The following is a 21,984-nucleotide window of genomic DNA, read 5'->3' on the forward strand; positions in this document are numbered from 1 at the left end:
ACACTTTACTTATATACTGTATACATTTAAGGGCGAACTGGGATAAAATATAAGCCCGGATGATTCATATACATTCAGGCGTCCTCGGTTGGAATACCTAGAAATAATGAATTTCATGAGCTTAAGATCTCCCCCCCCCCCGCGGGCGATTGTCCTTTCACTCTCTGGCTTAGTCCTCCAGTGACTGCACTTAATTCAAACGTATCGGTCAGTGACTGATTTATCGCTCGACCGATGGAAAACTATAACATCGATTTTGAACGTAACTTTTTTCCGTACATAAGTTTTTGTACATACTACATTGGAAGCTTTTTTTTTATTCTTACTGTCTAAGTCCACGTGTAGACTACTAAGATGCGCGTTTTTGTTAACCGAGTATTTTGCGCATACTCCATCCGGATATTGTTAACTTCACGTTTATATATAAAAGAAAATGTACACGGTGAATTAATTTACAAATATATGTATATATATTATATACATATTATAATAAGCTAAACAAATTCACGATCGTACCGCGGGTTAATACGCATATTTCACGTACCTGCGCGCCGTATTTATAAATGATCTATACACGCGTCGTTATCTATATGTATATACAATATTATGGTGTATATGCCTTCATGTATGCATGTGTGTATATACATATAATAATAATGCGCTATGATATTATATTATGTGCTACACATAAAACGACGACGACGACTTGAGCTCCGGGACGGGCGATACCATCGGTTTTGACCGGCTTACACTTATAAATACATACACGATTCCCGGCGGCGGCGGCGGCAGTGATGGTCCTGCGGACCAGACTGCGATCTCGGATATGCCCGTTCAATTTATCTGCACCGCGGCGGTTTAATAATCTCCATAGCGCGTGCAGACACTGGTGATGCGACCGATACCCAAGACATTATGATAATTTTATAATATAAAAAAAATATATTGCACATGTACTACGCACCGTAGTCGAATGCTTTAAGCTGAACATCTCAAGAGGAAAGACCCCTGAGACGGCGGCGTTGGATAGACAAAATTGTACTTAACGGAAAATCTAGCTGCTGTAGGTTGATATGGTATCCAGTCACCGCAGTAGCAAAATTAACAACATTTTTTTCTTACGTGCTTTCCATTCGTCAGCTCTTTTACGGGACACATTTCCGGGAGATATAGATCCGGTAAATTAGGGTTATAATAGGTTTCTATAACCTGTTTGGCACTGCGGGTATTTTAGTCCAAGAATTATCGGGTTCGGTTCTCGTATAGTACGAACGAGAGGTTGATTTACACAAAGTTTTGATTATCTGGATTAGGTGCAGGTTCAAATGAAAATAAAGTTTAATAAAAAAAAAAACAGAATAAGATTCATACTGCACCAGCTGTCCATTTGCTAATATACATGTTTAAAATCTTTACTTTAATTATATTATAATGGGGTAAATTTAATCGCCATCATACTCGTGTAGACACAATTGTGCGCTGAATTTCTCTGTCCGAGTCATAAAAATCTGCAATAGGTAGTAGTGTACGAGGTGAACGATCCGCCTTCGTCGCCAAAGGACAACGGTCGACAGTTATAATCATCACAGCCCATATCATTATTGTTATTACTTGTGTTATTATAACGGGAGATTAAACGAGAATTAACTTTTCGGCAACGACACTGAGCGGCCGTTTAGTACAGAGGTGACCAATAATTTGCGCCGGGTAATATAATAATATCTTCATTTTTTTACTTCATTTATTTTGTACACCATTTGTTTTTTATTGTAGGCTGTTGCTGTTGTCGTTCCAACCCGAATGGTTATTAAGAACGTTTAGTTCCCACGCGGCCCGGCCACGAATAATAATAATAGTGTGCGCGGTTGAGCGCTGGCAACGATTTTGTATATTATAATAAAGAAGATAACATAAACGTACAGACCGATTGTTACCCTACGGTTACCAACTCATTAGTACTTAGCTGGTGACAACCGCTACTGCAGTGATACTATACGGTTCATCGGAGTACCTACGCCGGGACACAGAAAACATTAAAACATATTCGCGTCGTCCAATGTATGTCCACGTTATTTTTTTTTCACTCCTAGTTCTAAGTCACGCTTATGTACCGGATAGTAATTAGGTTATTACCAATTTATTATCTGTAGCGGATTTTCGAATAAAGTCAAGAGGTACCTTTATAGACTTTACTTCGGATTGCCCAGAAGGTACAGGTATTAGATTAGAGACAAAGAGGCAGAGGCCACCAACGGTTGTCGACGTGAATTAAAATATCATTGTTATTATTATTACCGACGGCTTTCTTAATTGGTGGCACGATGAGCATCGATAGAATATCTCCGCCTTCGACCTCGTTAGCCTACATTACAGTAAACGGAGGTCGATTTACAAAACCGAACACGAATACCCGTGTTAGTAGGTACAACATACACAATATATATCGGCCGCGGTACAGGATTATTACTACTATATAATATAATAATATGCCTACACGGTTGTGTTGAATACAATCTAATGTGCAGTAATAGAGTATCAAACGGAATTGCGACGGTTTCTTTTTAATTTTATTTAATCACACTACCGCCGGCGATGGCCCAGTAGACTAGTCGTACACTACACACTATACACAATGTAACACACGAGCCGTAAGTCGTAAACAAACAAAAGCCATTGAAACGAGTTGGGTATTGCTCTGGTCAGGGCAGGCGGTTAGCACGCGCAAATAATTTTGAACGATACTACGATGGACCAAAACATGAGTGGCTGTTACGAATATTAAACAGTATCTGTACTTCTTTAAGAGTCGTAGTTCTTAGGACGTCTAAAGAATAATATTTAAATATTTGCCCCCTTTTAGTTTCTTATAAAAAAAAAGTCCAAGAAAAAAATTAATGTTCGGTCTCTATTGATCTGTTTGATTCTGTCTGGCCTTTGGGTAATCACAATGGCTTCTTTTGAGTAATCTACTTGTCAAAAATAATTTGTAAAATAATTACCTAATACTACAAAATTAAAAATTTTTACATGGAAATATTTATTAAAAAAATTATGTTTTGTTAATTTAACGAAATAAAAAACGATTGAACATTTTTACAGAATATCAACTATTGTAGTTTTAACCTAATTTGTAATAAAAAAATGCAAATTTGTAGCTTTTCTTTTTAAAAAAAATGTTTGTTTATATTATATTTCAACATTTTAAATTACTAAATAATACGGTATAAACATTAACTATTTAATAAATATTACCTTTTTTAGTATTTTCCAGAGCTCTATCAATTTTAAATGTTAAACGTTAAACGGATGTATACCTATATTTAATTAATTTTTTAAATTGAGAATAATTGGTTGAAAATGTTGACTAGTCGATAATCAATTTTGAATAGTTACTTTTAAAATTATTAAAGTTAAAACATTTTGAAGGATGTAGCAAAATTATAAAAAATTGCAAATAAGAATGTTTTCAAAAAGAAAAACTATAAAATTACAAGTATTTTCCGGGAAAACGATTGTCTTACGTTAAACAGATTATCCTGTATAAATTTTAAATTTATAAATTTAAATTTTCGTTAAAACTATACGAAGTCATTCTTTTTTATCATTTTCTTTCTGGAAGACTCGCTCGTAGGGCCTAACCTGACCGGTGGGTCACCGGCCTACAAGTCATTACCTACCTGTGTAATTGTGCTGGCGACACTTCAATTTTGGAGCAATTGTACTTGGGCCGGATGTGCGACGACATTACAGTGCTCGCACCTTTTGTCTTGTGCGGGTGGCCCTTAATGGCTGTGCAACGAATGCAGAGCGTCATGTGTGCCGGGCGAACGCCGTATGCGCTTTTCACCAATCCCCCTTCCCCGTCATATAGATGATTGACGGTTTCATCTCAGTTTTTCTTTATTATTATTTAGGTTTTTTTTTTAGCAATCTGCCATCTCGCGTTATTATTGTCTAATTTCATTTTGTGCGTTTGTTCACACCTTTTGGCGCTACCGTATACACGTTCTGTAGAACACCAGCCATATACCGCGTTATGTATACCCACTGTGTGTGTGTAAACCAGATGGTTCGGAAATAATTGAATCCTCGCGGCTTTGTGCGAAATAATATATGAAACAATTGTCTGGCCGTGACGATAACTTTTGTAAGAGAAAAATACACTGGGCTAAACACACAAAAAAAACCGCCTCTTCGCTTTACGACGGTTAGCAGCGGTTTTTTTTTGTCGTCCGCCGGAAGAAGATCATTGGAAATCACTAGTGTAATATAAACGATTTATTAAATTGCTTCGGTACAAAAATGAATATCATTCGTGTCTATGCGAGAGCCTTTATTGTACAAACGGGCGGCATACTAATAGCACGTTATAAAACTTTCTAAACGGGCTGTAAAACAATCTAGACGTGTCGTAAAAATATTGCAAACAACCGCTAAAAATCGTCACGACTCCGGCCGATAATAGTTATAATAATAAATTCATTGTCGTAACTAGAAGGGGGAGGGGCGCTGAGTAAGTTCGGACCTTTTAAGAACTCTGAAAGCTCCCTTTAGAACTTTAGTACAAATTATAAATCATACTTGGAGGCTGTGCCTGCGATTGGTTATCGAGGTTTTTTAAAGCCTGAACGTGGTGTTTAGAAAGATTTGAACTTTCCCAGGCGAACATTTTTTTTGTTTTAATCCTGTATAGACCACAGCCGAGTTAACAGTCGCGTCGGTGCGAAGACCGGAGCCAATGGGATGGACAAAATACAACGGTGACCCGAGATGCCAATAAATCGATTACCGGTAATAAGATCAAGTATACCGTCGGGTGAAATTGTTTAACACGATTTTTATTATTTAAAAGATTCTGCTGTTTTTTCGGCCGCTGTCCAGCGAACGGATTATCACCGATTTGTCGTGGACAAAACCGGAAACGTCGCGGCCGCGACCACCCACTCAACCCTTAACCGGGCGAAAATTAGACAACATTTCCTTCTGTTGCGTAACACAAGTACGCTTCGTACAACGTTCTATTTTTATAGTTTTTGTGCCGACAGACCGCTCGGCGATTTATAAAAATAGTGTTACAAAAGCGGTACACACATACACACAGCCCACGGGTCTGGTTCGACATGCACATTACTGGAAAAACTGCCCAGTTACGTACACACGGAGATTTAACGCCATTGTGCCTTTTTTCGCCTCCGACACCTATTCAAAACACTCCGGATCGCGGCAACGAGAAAAAATATAGAATGAAAATATAATAATAAAAAAAAAAACAACAAATCGGTTCTTTTTGTTATATTATTCCTATAATAAGTTGTATGTATATATACTTATATATTTCCCCCCTCTACACTTGGGCTATATTATAGTGTATAAAACATATAATATAATAATGTACTATTGTCGGCACGGCACACACGACACGCGGTACTTATAATACGAGTGTCGAAGATAATCATGCAAAAGTACCTATCTAATACATATTATATACATATAATATCATGTACGCGAATGTCATTAAACCCTTAATCTGCCGCCGCTGTTGAGCTATATAGGTGTGCACACGCGCATTTTTCAACGTGTGAGTGTCTGTCCAGCCCAGAATAAGTTTTAATGGAGAAGGAGGCACATCGATAATGATTTATACTTATATATATATATATATATTATTATGTCAGGAAGGTTTTCCGACCAACAATCATAATACCATGACCGATCGCAAATGAGCAAATTGCGGAAGTCGGCGGAAAAATGTAAAGAAACAAAACAAAAAAAACCCTAAGCGATCGCTCTTTCGGTAAATGCCTTACTGTAGACCTCGGCCGTGCATATATTATACGATTATACAAACACTGATCCCCGACTCAATGTCAGTCTTCTGTTGTATTACCGCACGACGGCCGTGTGTGAAACAAAGCATGTTATAAAAAAACACATCAAAATTTAAATCGCGATCGAGTTTTAGGAATTTCTATAATTTGGAGTTTCATCACTGTGGATCTGCCACCAGACTTTAACGGTTACGCAAATTATAACTATACGGTCTTAGGTGTTTACCTATTACACTTTAGGTAAATGGGTATTCATCAAGAACCTGTTTGTTGCTCTTTATGAGTCTTACGGCTCAAAAGAAATGTATAAAAAAATGGTTTCAATATTGTAAATGACAATATTTTAGTAACATTTCTTACGGTTTGTGTTATAAAATATATTATTTTAATGAAAAACGAATGGTTATATAAAACGTAGGTGCTCAAAAATATTGCAACTGCACTGGCTCCCTATATATCATAATAATGATATTATCATAGACATCCTGGGGTTATACCTTGGATCGTGATTGAGTTTTTTTTTTAGTCTTCGTGCCAACACGATAATATAGTATAATTATTATTGTGAGTGGCGACGATGGCGCTAGGGGTTTTAAGAATAACCATACCGGGCATGAAATCAGTACGGCCGCGGCGGCGCGTATGTATAATAAATTATTGTAATTATCGTTTGCCGCCGTTGTCGTAAAATATGTGCACCAAATATTCATAGAACATCAGTATTTAAAAGACAAACGAAATGGCTGGCATGGCATCCTATAGGCTATAGCCGCCGAACAATCAACGAGACGTCAGGTATTGTGAAGGAAATTAAAATTATTCTTATCGATTGCATTTCCACTGTTAAATAAAACCGGTAGTCACTGTTTCTTCAAAGAAACGGTTTTTTTTTTGTCTTTTGTACGCACAAAAACGAATTGTAGCCGTTAAAGATTTCGTGGGTGTTTGACATAATCAAACAATTTAAAACGCAATCAACGTTAATGACAAGGTCGTGTAACAAGTGCGTTTACACACACACACATGAGCGCCGGTAAGGGCAGAGGGGTCGCGGGGCATGACATGTGGTGAAACCGTTGCGGAGGGCGGCAGATGCCTCTCAACCGTCAACGGACGCGAAACACTTCCACCCACCCACCGTAAAAAAAAATACCACAGTATACAAGTATAATGTAAAAAAAAACACACAATTTTCATTATCTTCGACCATTGTTCTTACAAGGAAGCACGCTTCTTCCTTCGAGACGGCCAGTAAAAAGTCCGTTAAAAATAATTACAAGCGCTCAACGGTTTTCGGGACGGTTGTGTACGCTGTGCATTTTCTTGATCGGCCGCCGCATTATTCCCACACCTTGGCGGTATAATAATAATGCAGCAGATACGTTAAAAATAAAATACCCATATCAGTTGTCCGGTTATAGATAGCACTCAGAGAGACACAGCTGTTCCAGAACAGTCGGCCGTTATCACTCAACACGATAAAAATTAAAAATCCTCTCTGTGAGAATCGACCACAAATCTGAACGTAATGTTTTACCGGCTCGGACTGGTGAAACTTTGTACAATGGAGAAATAAATTTCGAAAAAAAACTGCGGGTGCTTTTAGTTACTGTTAAAAGATTGCTCCGGATGAAAATTTATTGCGAGTGAAGTTGAATGAAAGCATATACTCGTACGTACTGTACCCTTGAACACGACGCGGCGCTGTGTATACATGTATAGGTGGTATACCTATATGTGTTTGTGTATGGGAGTAGAGTTTTGTCAGTGTACGAGACAGAACAAAAACGGTAAAGCTATAAAACGGATTTACGATTGGCGAGCAAAAAAACTGTATCGTATACTACGGTCATCGGCCTAAAAACTATTTTTGTGGATTTCGTTTGGCGAACTGCAGCTGTATTATTATAGGTTTTTATTTATTAATTATTTAACTCCAAAACTACACATTCGTATAGTACAACGTTGTCGAGGTCGGACCAACGTGCGACGCCGGTAGAAATAATAAATAAACTATAAAGTTTAACGGCAATGTTGGTTTTGCGAAATGTCTCGGTCGTATAATATTGTTATGACAGCGCCGGTATGTTTGTTTTCCTCTCATTAGCCCGGCAATCGCGTCTTCGCTCTAGGCGTAACAGTCGTTCGTACCTTTATAAATTATTATTATTGTTGTATTTTAGTGCAGGCGCGTTTAGGTACGAACACGACCCGATCGTCTTGGACGAACCGTTTGTACACGCGGGGTATACCTAGTGTACTATAGCTTTGGCCGAAGAGAAAAAAAAACAGTGCTTCGGTGACACGGTAAAACAATGCCTATACCTAAGCATTGGAACCGAGGCGATCCGGATTTAATAACTGGTCCATGCTAATACTACCTATCCTATACACTAGTGTCCGATCGTGATGATGAATATTTAAAACGTTCGGCTCTCTATCTCTATTTTTCTAAATTCCCCTCTCTTTCTTTCTCTCTCTCGCACACAAACACACTCTTTGTACTTACATTCGTCGTTTAATCAATCCGGACAACGGCAGCAGCGGCCCTCAATGAGCGCTAGGCGGCGAATCGCCGGCACGATCTCATGAATAATTCACCTGTGGGCTGTGGCCGCAGATCCGAGCTTTAGCATACTATGTATGCTAATTCCTCTACCGTATACGACTACCGTGCGTCCGCAACAATAATAATAACGGCCGTTGTAAACATACCAGCGTTCAATTAATGTATATGTTTTGTGTATCGTATACAACCAATAAGCCACCATTCGCCGTCGCCGCATTCTGAAGTCGGTGAACGCGGGGTTATCGTCGGTTTACAAAATACCAATAAATATTTTACAAAAAAATCACACAAGCAGTGCCGCTCTTGGGGTCAACCCGTACTTAGTGGCTCGTGTAACGTGTTGCTAGGTACAAATTGTTAGTCGCACACGTGCGTTTTTTTTATGTAGTACATCCAATAGTATTATACGTTAGACGAAGCGTCGTGGAAAGCCTTAGAGTTAGACTCCTTATCTCAACATGACACTTATACTCCTTACTCAATAATTCTATTTATTACTATTAGTAATGTAGTCGATCGTAAAAAAATGGACTATATTATGACTTATAAGTTATCGAATACCGTCTAAAAATCTAAAGTAGACAAAATAAGTTCGATCGAAGAACATTTGATGTATATTTGTCAATTCCAATATCTCCACATCAAATAGTTTAAAGTTAAAACTAAAAATAAATAGTTGTAAGCACTTTAAGGAAACGGAAAGAGTCAAATGTATCCTAATGTTCTAAAGGTCTAGATTTTAATTTGTGAATTTTTTCTCCCTATTTAAATGGGATTAATCACTATAATGAACCGAATGTGATGCATTAAAACGAACGACCACTGTGCAGTCTGGCGTCTCGCTGCACGCATCAGATTATGGGACTATTATTGTTGTTATAATATGCTGTTGCCTTGTGGTCGCTATCGTTTTGCGGCGGCGTCAACGTGAAAGTGAAAATACTACAATATTATTATGATATCCACTAGGATTTTTATTGACGTGCCTCTCTTCGGGGCCACCCCATCGTCGTTGTCCATAACAATTATTACCGTTACAGCCGGTCCGCGTACAATAATATCACGTGTACTACAACGACTGTTAAGAATTTACAATCGCGGGTCGTTATCGTAAAGTGGCGATCGCGCACGAAGATCAAGAAAGAGTGAGAGAGAGAGAGGGTGGGCGAGTGAACGAGGCAGAGAGTTATAAACAGACGGGAGCACGCGCGCCGTACAAAAGGGAAGACGAGCACCTGTTCAACCTGGGCAACGGTCAACCCATATGTTACTTCTGGTTGCAAATTAATCAGGTCGTCGCCGTGTCATCATGATGATATTTTTACCATACTATAACCAAGTATAACCCATGGCGACGATGCCCGCGCGTACACGATATTTCCATTATATCAACCGTTTTTTTTTTTGTTTTTTGCCATGTACATAATAATGGTATCACTACACACCGTAATGTACCTACCGTAAATATTCCACGGGCGTAATAATAATAATAACAATAATAATAATAAAATAGCCGTGTAGCATTATAGCGCGTGCCTCCCCCTCCTCGTCCTACTCCTCCGACTCGTTTTCTTTTGGCCGACAATGCCGTGGGTCGTGATCCGGCGTACACGGGCGACTTACCGGTCTCAAAAGAGATTTCGATCGGATTACATATTTATGTTTAAATATATATATATATGTGTGTAGATTGGAATTGTCTTTGGATCGGAAACGCAAAACCCGACTTACATATTATACCCGTTGTACACGTAAGTCGCCCCTCTCCCCCCCCCCTTCGCACCGTATCCCTGGTTGTTATTACATTTACTTTTTAATAATATCCTATAATATTATATTGGGTTGCACGAAGACTCACCTTCCTGTGAGAACCCGTTGACACTGCTACTGCTGCTGATGTTTCCGGATCCCACTGAAACAAAAACGATTCCAAAAGAAGTCAAAGTTTCTATAAAACGCGGTTCGTCGGGGATCGTTCGTCGCGTGCGTTTTTCGGTGTTTACCCGTTATTAGTCCGGCTTGAACACTGTGTTGGGTATTCAAATACGACCGCCGCACGATAGACCAACGACTCGGACTTAACCATTTTAAAGATTGATATTTAAAAATAATTGAGCAGACAGATCAAAAATCAAAATGTTTCAGCGTTTTGTATTTTGGTCCGTCTTACTTTTCTTTTTACCATCGTCGTGGTGCATCTGCTGTTGCGTTTGATGCATCAATCCTTGCGAGTGCATCTGATGTTGTGGCATGTTGTGAGGGTGCAACGAGCCTCCATGGTGCCCCAGACCAAGTTCCATTCCAATCATAACCCTTTTCACGGTGTCATTCACCTTGCCTGCAAGATAAATTTAGCAAAAATTAAATCAAGTCGTGTATACTATTCATTTAATTACTAATAATAGCCTAACCTAATCTCGCAGTAAGTGTTTTGATCGAGTAACATTATATCGTTAAAATGCAACTATTCGAAATAAGCTGTGGTCAAAATGTGTGTTTTACTCTTAAGTTCGAAAAGTTATATCTACAATAGGCATACATATATATACATATTATGACGTGTTAATCGCGTTAAAACCCCATTCGCTGATCAGAAGTACATTTGCTACGGCTTCTGTTCATAGATCGCAAGTCAGTCAACATGAATCTAAATTTTGCCATGTCACCGTTATTACTACAACCATCAATCAACAGTATAATATGCTATACCCGGGTGGCCTACACTCGTCGTGCCCGAGGACAGTTTACAGGTCGGCTAGCTCTTCCCGGCCAATGTGCTCCTCGTTGGCAGCGGTTAGCAAACTCGGTATTAATATTATGTTTGTTGTACATATAGGCTTAAGCACCCTATTTTCTGATCGTATAGTCTCGGTATACTTGAAGGCCGTTCTCTTTTACAGCCCGATTGAAAAAAAACAATTATACTGAGCTTGTGATTCTAAATACATTAAAACTTTAAATTAGTGCTATCTACATTTATTTTTATTTCAACAAAATCTCTCACTAGAAAACTAATATAATATGTAGGTATTTTGAAAAGCACTAATTTTAAGTTTTAAGGTTTTTAGTATCCCCCCTCCCCCCGATATCCGCCAATGGTTGTGTGTCGTTACTGCATCAGCACTAGCAACACGGGCATCACGTTTATTATTATACAGCAATAGGATCCACGTGTACTTTAAGTGTTTTAGTCGCGGTACACATATGCTCACCGGTAGTACACGACGTCACACCCTGTTCGCTAGTAGGTACACGATGAAAAGTTTTTTTTTCCCATTTATATTTATATAGATAGATATTTAACGTAATATATGTAAATGCTGCGAGTCGTGCCGGAGGGTTAAGTGCACACCGTGGTGGGATGAGAAAACTAAAATGTGTGAAAATTGAAGCTCGTGATGACGACCGAGCTGTGTTGTTTTATATAGACCTTCTTATGGCGGTCAACCGATACACACAACGCCGGGGTGTCATCTGGGCACAGTGCTGCGTGCGTACAGGTATAAAATATAAATCTCGATCACGCGGGTCCGGTCAGGATCGTGGCTTGATATTATTATTCTCAGTACACACACACACATACGTATATAATCGGATGCGCCGAGTTGTCTACCGGCGTCTGACGATAACACACGAAACCCTTTGCATGAGAACAAAAAACAAAACACAAGATGAGAAAAAAAAAACTATGGAAACGAGCGAAAACAATCTATGTAATATATTTTTATTCCTATAAATAAATACTCTGTTCCTCAGGACTCCGTTATATTATATGCTCACGTGTGTCATCGTGCACGACATCGATGTGACAACCCGACGGTGCACCGGCGACCTCTCAATATAATAATGTAACATTATAGATAACCGCTGAGTCCCATTCATCAAGTCATCAAGTCACGTTGTTCTTCTCGCGCGGTCGTGTCCTGTGCGATTTGACGCGATATCGATTTTTTTGTATGTACTTTTCTAAACTTACCGAGTGCAGTACACCATACCGCGTGACCGATTGGGAACACACAATATGAGCGGTTTGGTTAGTATGTTTACATTATAACCCTTAAATCGTCAAAATATCCTCTCCACTTCCCGTGTCGACAAGCGCGATTTGCAACAGCAAAAATCAATCAACGGTTATCCTAAGCCGCTTGCTGTTCCAAAACCCCTATACTTTGTTTCTGTTGTCGGCACATTATAATAATTTTATTTTTATATCGTTATTTATTTGGCATTTCGTTCACGTGCCTTACAAATCTGCACGTTTTTCTTGGCCGGAACTATGCACATATAAATGCGTCGGTGGGACCGTGCGCTCTGGATACGATAGCCGGCCGGTGCGATAATATTATGTGTGTAGTGTATATATGTGTATGTAATAAGAGAGTATATTATAAAGAAGGAAGACCATACCGCGGCGGCCATCGAGATAAGAGACGTTGACGTGCAAGAATAATAACTCCGGCGGCGTTTGATTCGAGCGCGAGATGAATCGCAATAGCGTTCAGGACTTGTTCGCTTTAACCGGCGAGCCTTTCTCAAATTCAATACCGATCTACGCAATAGAAGTATAATAATTTTTACCCGAAAAAACAAACAATAACAAAAATAACGCTTCTATTACAGTTACTTAGCGAGTGTCCAAGTGTCCAACCCGTTTTTATGACAGCTTTTTGATCGATCTACAGGCTACAGACAGCGGTTATGGGTTGGGATAGGTTAAAGCTTGTACCGGTGACCTACTTTCGTGCGACACTTGTTTTTAAGGCGAAAAAGTTGTATTATGTTAGTAGACAATTGAAAATTCATTGGATTTACACAAGGCGACATCCAGCGCTGCCGAGTGCAAGAGTGCTGCAAAACCATAAAAGACTTTCCGTAATGTTTGCCTCGACTTGTGTGTGTGTGTATGTGCTTATACATAGCTTCGTTGTTGACTTAGCGCGTGTCCACGGCTCCGTGACCATAACTCTTTGGCGTATGCTGCGCACACTCTCACGTACACACATTATAGACACTTCTCACTGGTCGTACATAAATACGTTATTACACGCCAAAGAGTTTGTCGCCACCGCCACCGACGCTATGACAAACGTATAATATAATATCATATAGGTACAGGTAATGGTACACCACACCATCCGACTATAACGGCCGTGTGGTACGCCGTTTTGTATTTTTTCTTCTTTCGTACTCACGTGACGCCGGACGCGTGTATATATGTATATAGAGATTATTATTATAGTACATAATATTATATGCGGTGTGGGCAACTCGGTATTGCGTTACAGCAGCAGCGCCGGCATCAGTGCTTTTAAAACGAAGGTGAGTGTGTGTATATGTGTAAACGCGTGTTAAAGTCTGCTCGGAAGTTTTGTACCCATAATTATATGTATAATGTATATACTATATATATATATATATATATATACATACTATAATGAAGGTAAAGAAGGACTGAATCGATTGTCAACGTCATTGGTTTTGAGTGGAAAAAAAACACAATCCATTCTAGGTACTTTCTCGTGAATATTGTTTGTATTTGGTTAACACAAGACATTTTAATTTTTCATTTAAGAAATTCTAACTCGAAAACTAATCAAAATGTTCGCAATTTAAAAAAGTTCCTAAAACTCTAAGTATGATACTTTGTTATTACGCAATATAAAAAAAAAGGACTTTCAAGTATTATATTTTTGCTTTAAGATTCTTTTTACTGTTTACTCATTTATTGTTGCGCGTATTTGTATAGATGTAAATATTCAATATAATAAAAAAAGCTTTAAGAATCTTCATTAATTTTGTAAACATTTTAATTAGTTTTCAAGCTGAATATTTTTTTAAATAAAAAATGTAAATTCCCTATGTTTGTCAAATGCAAAAAAAATTCATGAGGTAGTACTTAGAGTTAAGGTAGGGGCCTGAAATTTTAGGAATTTCTTATTTGATTAGGCTACTATCGATTTAAAGGGGTAATCGTAAACAATTTTTTTTAAAAGAATAGCCTACTCTATTATATTGTCTATTGTCACTCTATTCTAGAGTATCTACTGACTATTATCTGCACTGAGTGTATATTGATAAGCTTTTTGTCGGGTCTGAAGTCTTGCTCCTGATGCAAGGATTGTGTGCTATTAGATCGAAGGAGCTAAACATAATATTGTTGTCTTTTCAGTTATAAGTTATAAGTCAAATTTGAACACGTTTTAATCTAATATAAACTAGTCTAGTTACTAACTAATAGTTACCAGTCCAAGTATTCTTGTTAAATTCTTGTTTTTAAAAAACTATTGTTGTAGTTCTAAAAAATTCAAATTTAGATTCATATGGTGATTATTGCTGAACTTCACTGTATTCGCCACAATAAAACTTATCATTGGGATAGTAAATCCAACGTGTATACTAAAATAAATTTTCGAAACGTTTTCTTTATAAATTATTTTTTTTAGTTTTCACTTTACTTGTTGAATAATTTTTTAAAAATTATTTATAGCTGAGAAGAGCACATAATATATTATATTTGTCTACAACGTTTATTATTACGATTGTTTTTTTTTTTATTGTACTTTACAAACAAACAAAAACTACCCTTCTTGTTAGATAATAACATCGTTTTGCTACTTTTTAGGATACTATGTCCCAAAAGGGTTGCGGCGTTGGAGATAATTACGGCTATTGTACTTTGACGAGTTCTTACGTAGGCGTGTGTCTGCAGGCTGACGGCTATTGAGTAGAGAAAAAAATTAAAATTAAAAGTGAAGACGAATAAAAAAAAAAACTCCGTGCTGTAACGATTGGAGACGTCACATCGCCTAAAATCGGCATTATTATATTTACTACCTATATTATTTTGAGACAGTTCCTTGGGTAAACGGTTGGCAACAAAATGGCGGTATTGGAGTAATAATATCGATTAAAAAAATATTTTAGTTACGAATGACCGGAAAAAAAGAACCGCCTGTTACGCAATTAATTGGATTTTCCATCTAGGACGGGTTTCCACTAGGAAAATTTAATCTACCCACTTTCTCTTGAGGTTTTTTTTCGCCATTTCCGTCTCTTATATTTTTTATCGTAATTTTTTTTTTCAATTGCCCGGTTGCGGGTTTCCATACGGTTTTTTCTCTACTCCCATAATAATTCGGAATTTTCCTATTTATATTATTATTTTTAACAATGTAATAAGTAAAATAAAAAATGTATTTATTCACACTGAAATAATATGTAACTGATACAAAAGCAAGCCTCGTGTCGCGGAATTGTTTTACCACGAAGGTACAACGTTGTGATATTTTCGAGTGGCTGAAAGCAGTTATATAGGTTGTGTTTTGTATATTTTAATGTATAAAAGTCTTATATTGTTTTTTTTTTTTAGATTACCGTTTAAGTTGTAGGGCTATTTTTTAAACGAAAACGTCTACGCTAGAATTTTATTAGTTATTTTTATACATATACCTAGCGACCCCAGACTTTAATCGACCTGGATATCATGAGCAGTTCAACCTAAAAAACTGTACACCGGTATATCAAATACCAGGTTTAGGCATATTAGTGTTCGCTGTTCGGGTGTGAGGCTCATTCAACAGTAGCGGGCGGGAAATCGTTCTAAATAGTTATATTATTATCGTCACGCGTTTTGTCCTTGATGAAGTCGGTGGTGTATGCGAGCGGCTATGCTAAACCAACGACAATGTCAGACATCACGAGCCGTCACACACATAAGCAGCTGGTGCACCGGTGTCCGCGTGGCATCGCGGTTACTGATAACAACGATGGGCCCAAAAGGGTTGACATGCAATGTCAATGACACGAGACGGCCACAATAGGCAAAAGTCAAGGATTTTTTTGTTTGTCCGATCTAATCGTCCGCCGGCCATAGTAATACATTAAAAAAAAATAAATAAATAACAAGTAATTACTTGGTAAACCGCACATTTTGTTAATGTGATGTCATTTTGTCTGTTTTATTTGGCTACGGAAATAGACAGCTGCTGTTCGATTTAAATTTTAACCGGTATAAGTCCTCTTAAAATATACATTTAATACTTTATCCGAAACAAAAAAATAATATTAGTTGTATTATTAAAGTACTATGTTCGTGTACTTTTGTTCAACTTCTTTAAACATATTAAAAATAACAAAATGTAAAAAGTCATTTTAATACCAAGTTACTTAATAACCAACATTTTGTCATCCGAACGTTTCGGAAAAAGTACCAAGTAGGAGAATTTTGTTTTTAACTTCGATGCGGAGCCGAGAAAGTGTTGATTTATAATTATGTGTTATTATTAAATTGTTTTGTATCTAGATCCACAATGTATCCGAAATCATTGAACAGATTCCTTTATGTTTCAAGTGTATAAAATAGAAAACGTCCCTAAAAGATAATTACTTGGGCCAAAAGTAATAAGCCCCTTTTTCAAAAAGTATTCATATTTTTCAACATAAATTTTTGATACGCTATAACATTTTTTAAAAATGGTCAAATAATTCCAAATTTGTATAAATTATAATTTAGATATAGTAATATTAATGTTCATTGACAAACTGAAAAATATAAAGAACCAAATTTTCCTAGTTGTCTAGTTAATAATTGACCAATTTATTAGGCACCCCTATCAATGTATACTGTGCATGCTTGTTTGTTATGTAAATATTTAAATAAATTTCTACCTAAATATCAAATAATATATGTAACAGAATGTATACATGAATAATATGTACAGATAACATTCATCGTAAACTATCAAGCTTTCTAAATTGATTTTGAACACCTTTAGAATTTGAATAACTGCGAGAATCGAATGTATTAAAAATTCATTATTATTATAAATTCTAATAATGCTTTTTATCATAATATCTTGTTGAATTTGACATTGACGCTTAAGTTTATTAGACACGCTATATAATTTTCAAAATTATCTACCTATAAAATAATTATTATTATCACATGTATATTTTTTTGAAGGAAGTATAATTATTGTAATAAAGATACCAATGTGGATTTTTATTTTATATAAGTAGACCGGTCGATTATTTTTTTAAATTGTAGATTAATGTTTCAAACTGTATGCTTTGTTAGTAAACTCCAATTTTTTATTTTTAAATTATTCTTGTGGTTTTAATTGTAAAATTAATTATGTTAATATATTATAATACAAAAGTTATTTAAATAATAATAATTAAATATATCTATTTAAATTAAGTTAGGATGTAAATAATCTTAAAAAATTGGCTTTTATAAAAAGAACCTACCTATTTATAAAGTCGTACATTTTTTTAACACATTTTACATGTACTAAATTGTCTATATTGATAGAAAACTATAAGACGAAGTTCAAAAATATAAGAATTCATAAAACTGTTCTTAAAACATTTATTGATGTGACAACTTTTTAAAATCTTGATACTATATTAATACTTATTTTACTTTTAAAAATAGGTAGGTAAGTATTCTTTTAAAATATCTACTTTTAAGACCAATAGCAAATAACAAATTTAAACAAATTATCAAAATAAAAAAACTGTAAACATTTTCGAAATTGGAGTGGTGAATTCGACACATTTTTATAATACAAATTAAAAACAGTAGATTTGTTTTCGAAAATATAGTCAATAATTAGTAAGAGATGAAAATTTGCTAATAATGTTTATCCAAATTTTGTTATTTTATTACCTTTTTTAAATGTACTTTACGACTGAAAACTAGTTGGATACTTATATTACTATACTATATGCTATGTATTTTAATGTTTCGTGTAGATTTGTTTGTCAACTCACTAAGTATATAGTTGGTGGTATTTGTTTCAGAACAATGTTTTAACTACATAAGTAGTTATTAGACAACTCTCGAAATTATTTATTATGTTTAAAATGCTATTCGGGTAACTTGTACAGTGATTTTACACAATTATTATATATATATATACAACTTTGTAAATAGACCGAATCAAGCGAATATCAGTTTGAGTTCTTTGTTTAGTGTTATAAAAATATAATAGAAAAAAATTAAAATAATATATTGGTGTCTAAAGGCGAGGTCACATGTGCAATAATTTTACTGAATGCAGATTTTCATCAAAATTCTAGGAAAAAGAAGATAAGTATCGTTTTCGAGTTACAATTACTAAGCGTTATTTTTCATGTAGATTCTCAGAAACGAATTAGGAAAATGACCTATCCTGCCGTATTATAATATTTTTTTATCGTTCCGTATACGTACCGATCAGAATAATGATACTATACTGCATATACATTTGCTATTTTTACCCTGTCCCGACTTTTATTATTATACAAATACAGTGCATATAGAAGCTATCGTATAGTATATATCAAAATAATTACTATAATTAACATAATACAGAAAAATATTACTAATGTCAATTCGGTTTTAAGATTTTATTTTTTTGTTATTATATCAACAATTTTTTTTCTTTAACTACCCATTGAGCGTACCGGTGTCGTGTCCAAGTCATTACAATGCAAACGACCGTGGGATTTATTTTCTGAAGAGAAAAACATCACTTGTTGGTGCAATTAATGTTTATGTATATGTATTAGGTTGGATAAAAATACCTCCTAATTTTTCAGATTTTAAAAGAATTTTTAGAGGTTGCTATAATAGTGCTTGGAATATTCATTTTTTTTAAATCATCCGTAAGGTCATAATGTTTTTTTCAATTTTAAGTATATTTTATTTATTAAGTAAAGTCTACTTAAGCGGGATTGACGGTCAAGGATTTTTGTACAACTGGGTTTAAAGTTATATGAAAAAAAATACACACTTTCGGCACAAGATTGTCATCATTTTTTTTAACTTATGATAAAAATTTTCTGTAGAGTTATTTTTTTTAGGTGGAATTTCATGTTAGATATTTTTCATATAGTATCTAAACTCTTATATTCGTTGAACTGTTGGCGAAATGAATGTGTTTTTTTTTGTCTGGGTACCAATTAATTTTTAAAATATTTTATAAGAGAGCAAAATTAATAATAAATCCTTATAGAAATATGCATTTTTTTTTTTTTAAATATAATTTTTTTTTTTTAACAAATGAAACAAAAATCATAAAAAAACTAGATTTAGAAAAAAATATGTATACACTCAGTATATTTTTTGATTCTCATCGCTGGAGTTAATAACCGCATTTTCCATAAACTTTAGATTCCAGCGTTCAAGTCTCCGCGCAGAGGTTTTTCTCGTCAAACGTCTCCTACAAACGCGGTGGTTTACCAACACTTTGACTTATAAACTAACTAAACACTTATAGTATAATAATATTATTTTCTTTTAGTTGCACTTACCGAAACCCGTTGGTGAAGTACTCCGTTGGCTCGATGTTGGCCGAGCTGCCTGTGGGATTTAAAAAAACTAACACTATATTATCTTAATTTTTTTGGCTTTTTCAAAGTCGCCAACAATATCGGATCCGCACAAAACGATTTCAAATTGCCGCGAGTAGTCAACGGCGGCGGCGGTCGCGGACACGGAAAATCGGATGACAACTATTATAGATAATATATTTTAAAATTATCGTTGGCGATGCGATTCAAGAACTACCGAACCCGATCGAAACGATTGTAAATATTATTATTATTACTATTAATTATGATAATAATTGTGGATGAATGCGTGTCGGTCAAAGGGGTGTGGGCGTCGCGAGCGGACCGTTCACGGGTGGTCGATGAAAAGCACTCGGCGGAAAAAAAGCGCGCGCATATACACACACACACACACATACAGGGCGCCGCAGATCTATAGACTATCTATGGTCTACCGATGGTGCGTCACGACCGTCGTCCGCCACTAGGCATACTAGGCACTGGCACTATACTACTACTAGGTATGGTCCACTGGCAAACCAAACGCTCGGAACACCGGCGCCCCCGCCGCCGCCGCGGCCGCAGCCGAGCGGCGCACGCCATTGGCCCGTTACCGGAGACGCCCGCCGCCGCCGCGGCAACAGGTGCCCCGTACACACCTATTGGAAACGTTGTACTGTCGTAACCCGTTGACTATAATATAAGGTAGTCTACGCTGCATATGTATATATACATAATAATAACTATATAGGTAACTATATATATATATATTATGATAATAATATACAACTACAACATATACCTGTAGCAGCGGCTACCTGTGCGCGCGGATCGTTCACCGCGGCCGGGGGAAGGGAGCGCAAAGCGTGCGTGCGGCGCGCATACACGTACCTACTGTCCGATGCGTCCTAACAATGATCTGTAATTAAAAAACAACAAAATAATTACACAATATTAACATAAGCGATTTTGTACTTGTGAAAAACCAGTCCATAGTACCTAACTATTTTTTTGTCGAATATCTGTATAAATTAAGACGTGGGAGTTCTTAGTCAACACATTTCTACAATATGCGTTAAAACTTAATGCAGCAGGAAAATATAGCTACTTGGCAAAACTGGGATAAATATACTAAAAAGCCAGCCAAATGGGCTGGATCACAACTGGGAGATAATAGGTATTTAGAAACTATAATAGGTATAACTAAAAGTGATAAATTTACTTCCAAGTAAACGCCTCAATGCACAGAAAAACGATTATATTGCACTATAGAGGAGTAGCGTGCCATATTATTATTAAGATGAAAATACATATTTTTAAGTGGTTTAACTCGATTTTCAATAGAACAACTGAACTTTCTCAACTTTTAGCCTAATGAAGAACCTTTCGGGTATGATTTTTTGATTTTAGACTTTACATGAAAAAATTCACCAACTTGTAAATAATTAATGGTGTGGCCAGACATACAAAAAAAAAAAATAATTTCTCGGCAATGAATCAATTAACATATCATCAATATATGTTTGAAACTATATTTTTTGGTCGACTGTTATGACCTCGAATAAAGCGAGGGTCAACGGCCACCGAATGTTGGCCAATCATTTTCTCGTTGCCGTTGCTTCGCTCAGATAAACCAAAAGTTCTATATTTGCAGGCTAGTCAAAAAAGATATCGTAGGTTTAAGAAAAAGGTCGATTCCGAGTTTATCGATTTAAGATTTGTTGGCTCCAATTTTGTCGATACCTCAACAAGTATGATCGTTTCCGAAAAAGTATTTTTTTAAATAATGGTTTCATACATTGGTTTTTCAAAGAATTTTTGGCACATCCCTAAAATATCTTAAAATTACTTTTTTTTATTTATGAGATGAAAATTAAAAAAATATTATTTTAAAATAATACACAATTATTATTTTGTTATATAAATTTAATCTAAGCCGCTTTCGATAACAATTTTAGATAAAAAGTTTATAAAGGTATTTTATAAACTGGGTTTGGGTTATATGAATAAATTAATATATTGATTAAGATTTATTTGTGTTGGCGGGAAAAATAACGCAGCACATTACTGTTATTATTTGCACATTCTCTCCAGTATGTACTTCAATATACCTTAAAAATAATTGCTCAAAATTGGTTATTGACCAGTAATTTTTTAAAGTGATGATTCTTGATTTATTATGTACTCGAAATATATTGCCATTTAAATTTCAAAAATGGATTAAGTATACAATAAATAAGTAAAAGTGTTAAATTTGTTCAAATATAGTTA

The 21,984-nt window shown here is 35.9% G+C and overlaps 1 protein-coding gene across 6 annotated transcripts in view; it reads right to left on the reverse strand.

Annotated features, from left to right (window-relative positions):
* The window catches only part of LOC126835375 (paired box protein Pax-5-like), a 68,047-nt gene extending 47,850 nt beyond the window's left edge, over positions 1 to 20,197 (reverse strand). For 4 of the 6 annotated variants that reach the window (XM_050567918.1, XM_050567911.1, XM_050567915.1 and 1 more), the window contains exons 1-3: positions 19,696 to 20,197; positions 10,568 to 10,735; positions 10,256 to 10,309 (exon numbers count right to left, since the gene is read on the reverse strand). In XM_050567918.1, the coding sequence (XP_050423875.1) occupies positions 10,256 to 10,309; positions 10,568 to 10,706 (193 nt within the window). In that variant the 5' untranslated portion in view covers positions 10,707 to 10,735; positions 19,696 to 20,197. The remainder of the gene's footprint in view (positions 1 to 10,255; positions 10,310 to 10,567; positions 10,736 to 19,695) is intronic. The other 2 variants (XM_050567912.1, XM_050567913.1) reach the window with 2 other exon arrangements.
* Positions 20,198 to 21,984: the final 1,787 nt, after the last annotated feature.

The sequence above is a fragment of the Adelges cooleyi genome, unplaced genomic scaffold (assembly GCF_023614345.1).
Source record: "Adelges cooleyi isolate 19-005CV unplaced genomic scaffold, UGA_ACOO_1.1 ACOO_flye_CR_arks_rails_tigmint_CR_PRNA_23, whole genome shotgun sequence".
NCBI lineage: Eukaryota > Metazoa > Arthropoda > Insecta > Hemiptera > Adelgidae > Adelges > Adelges cooleyi.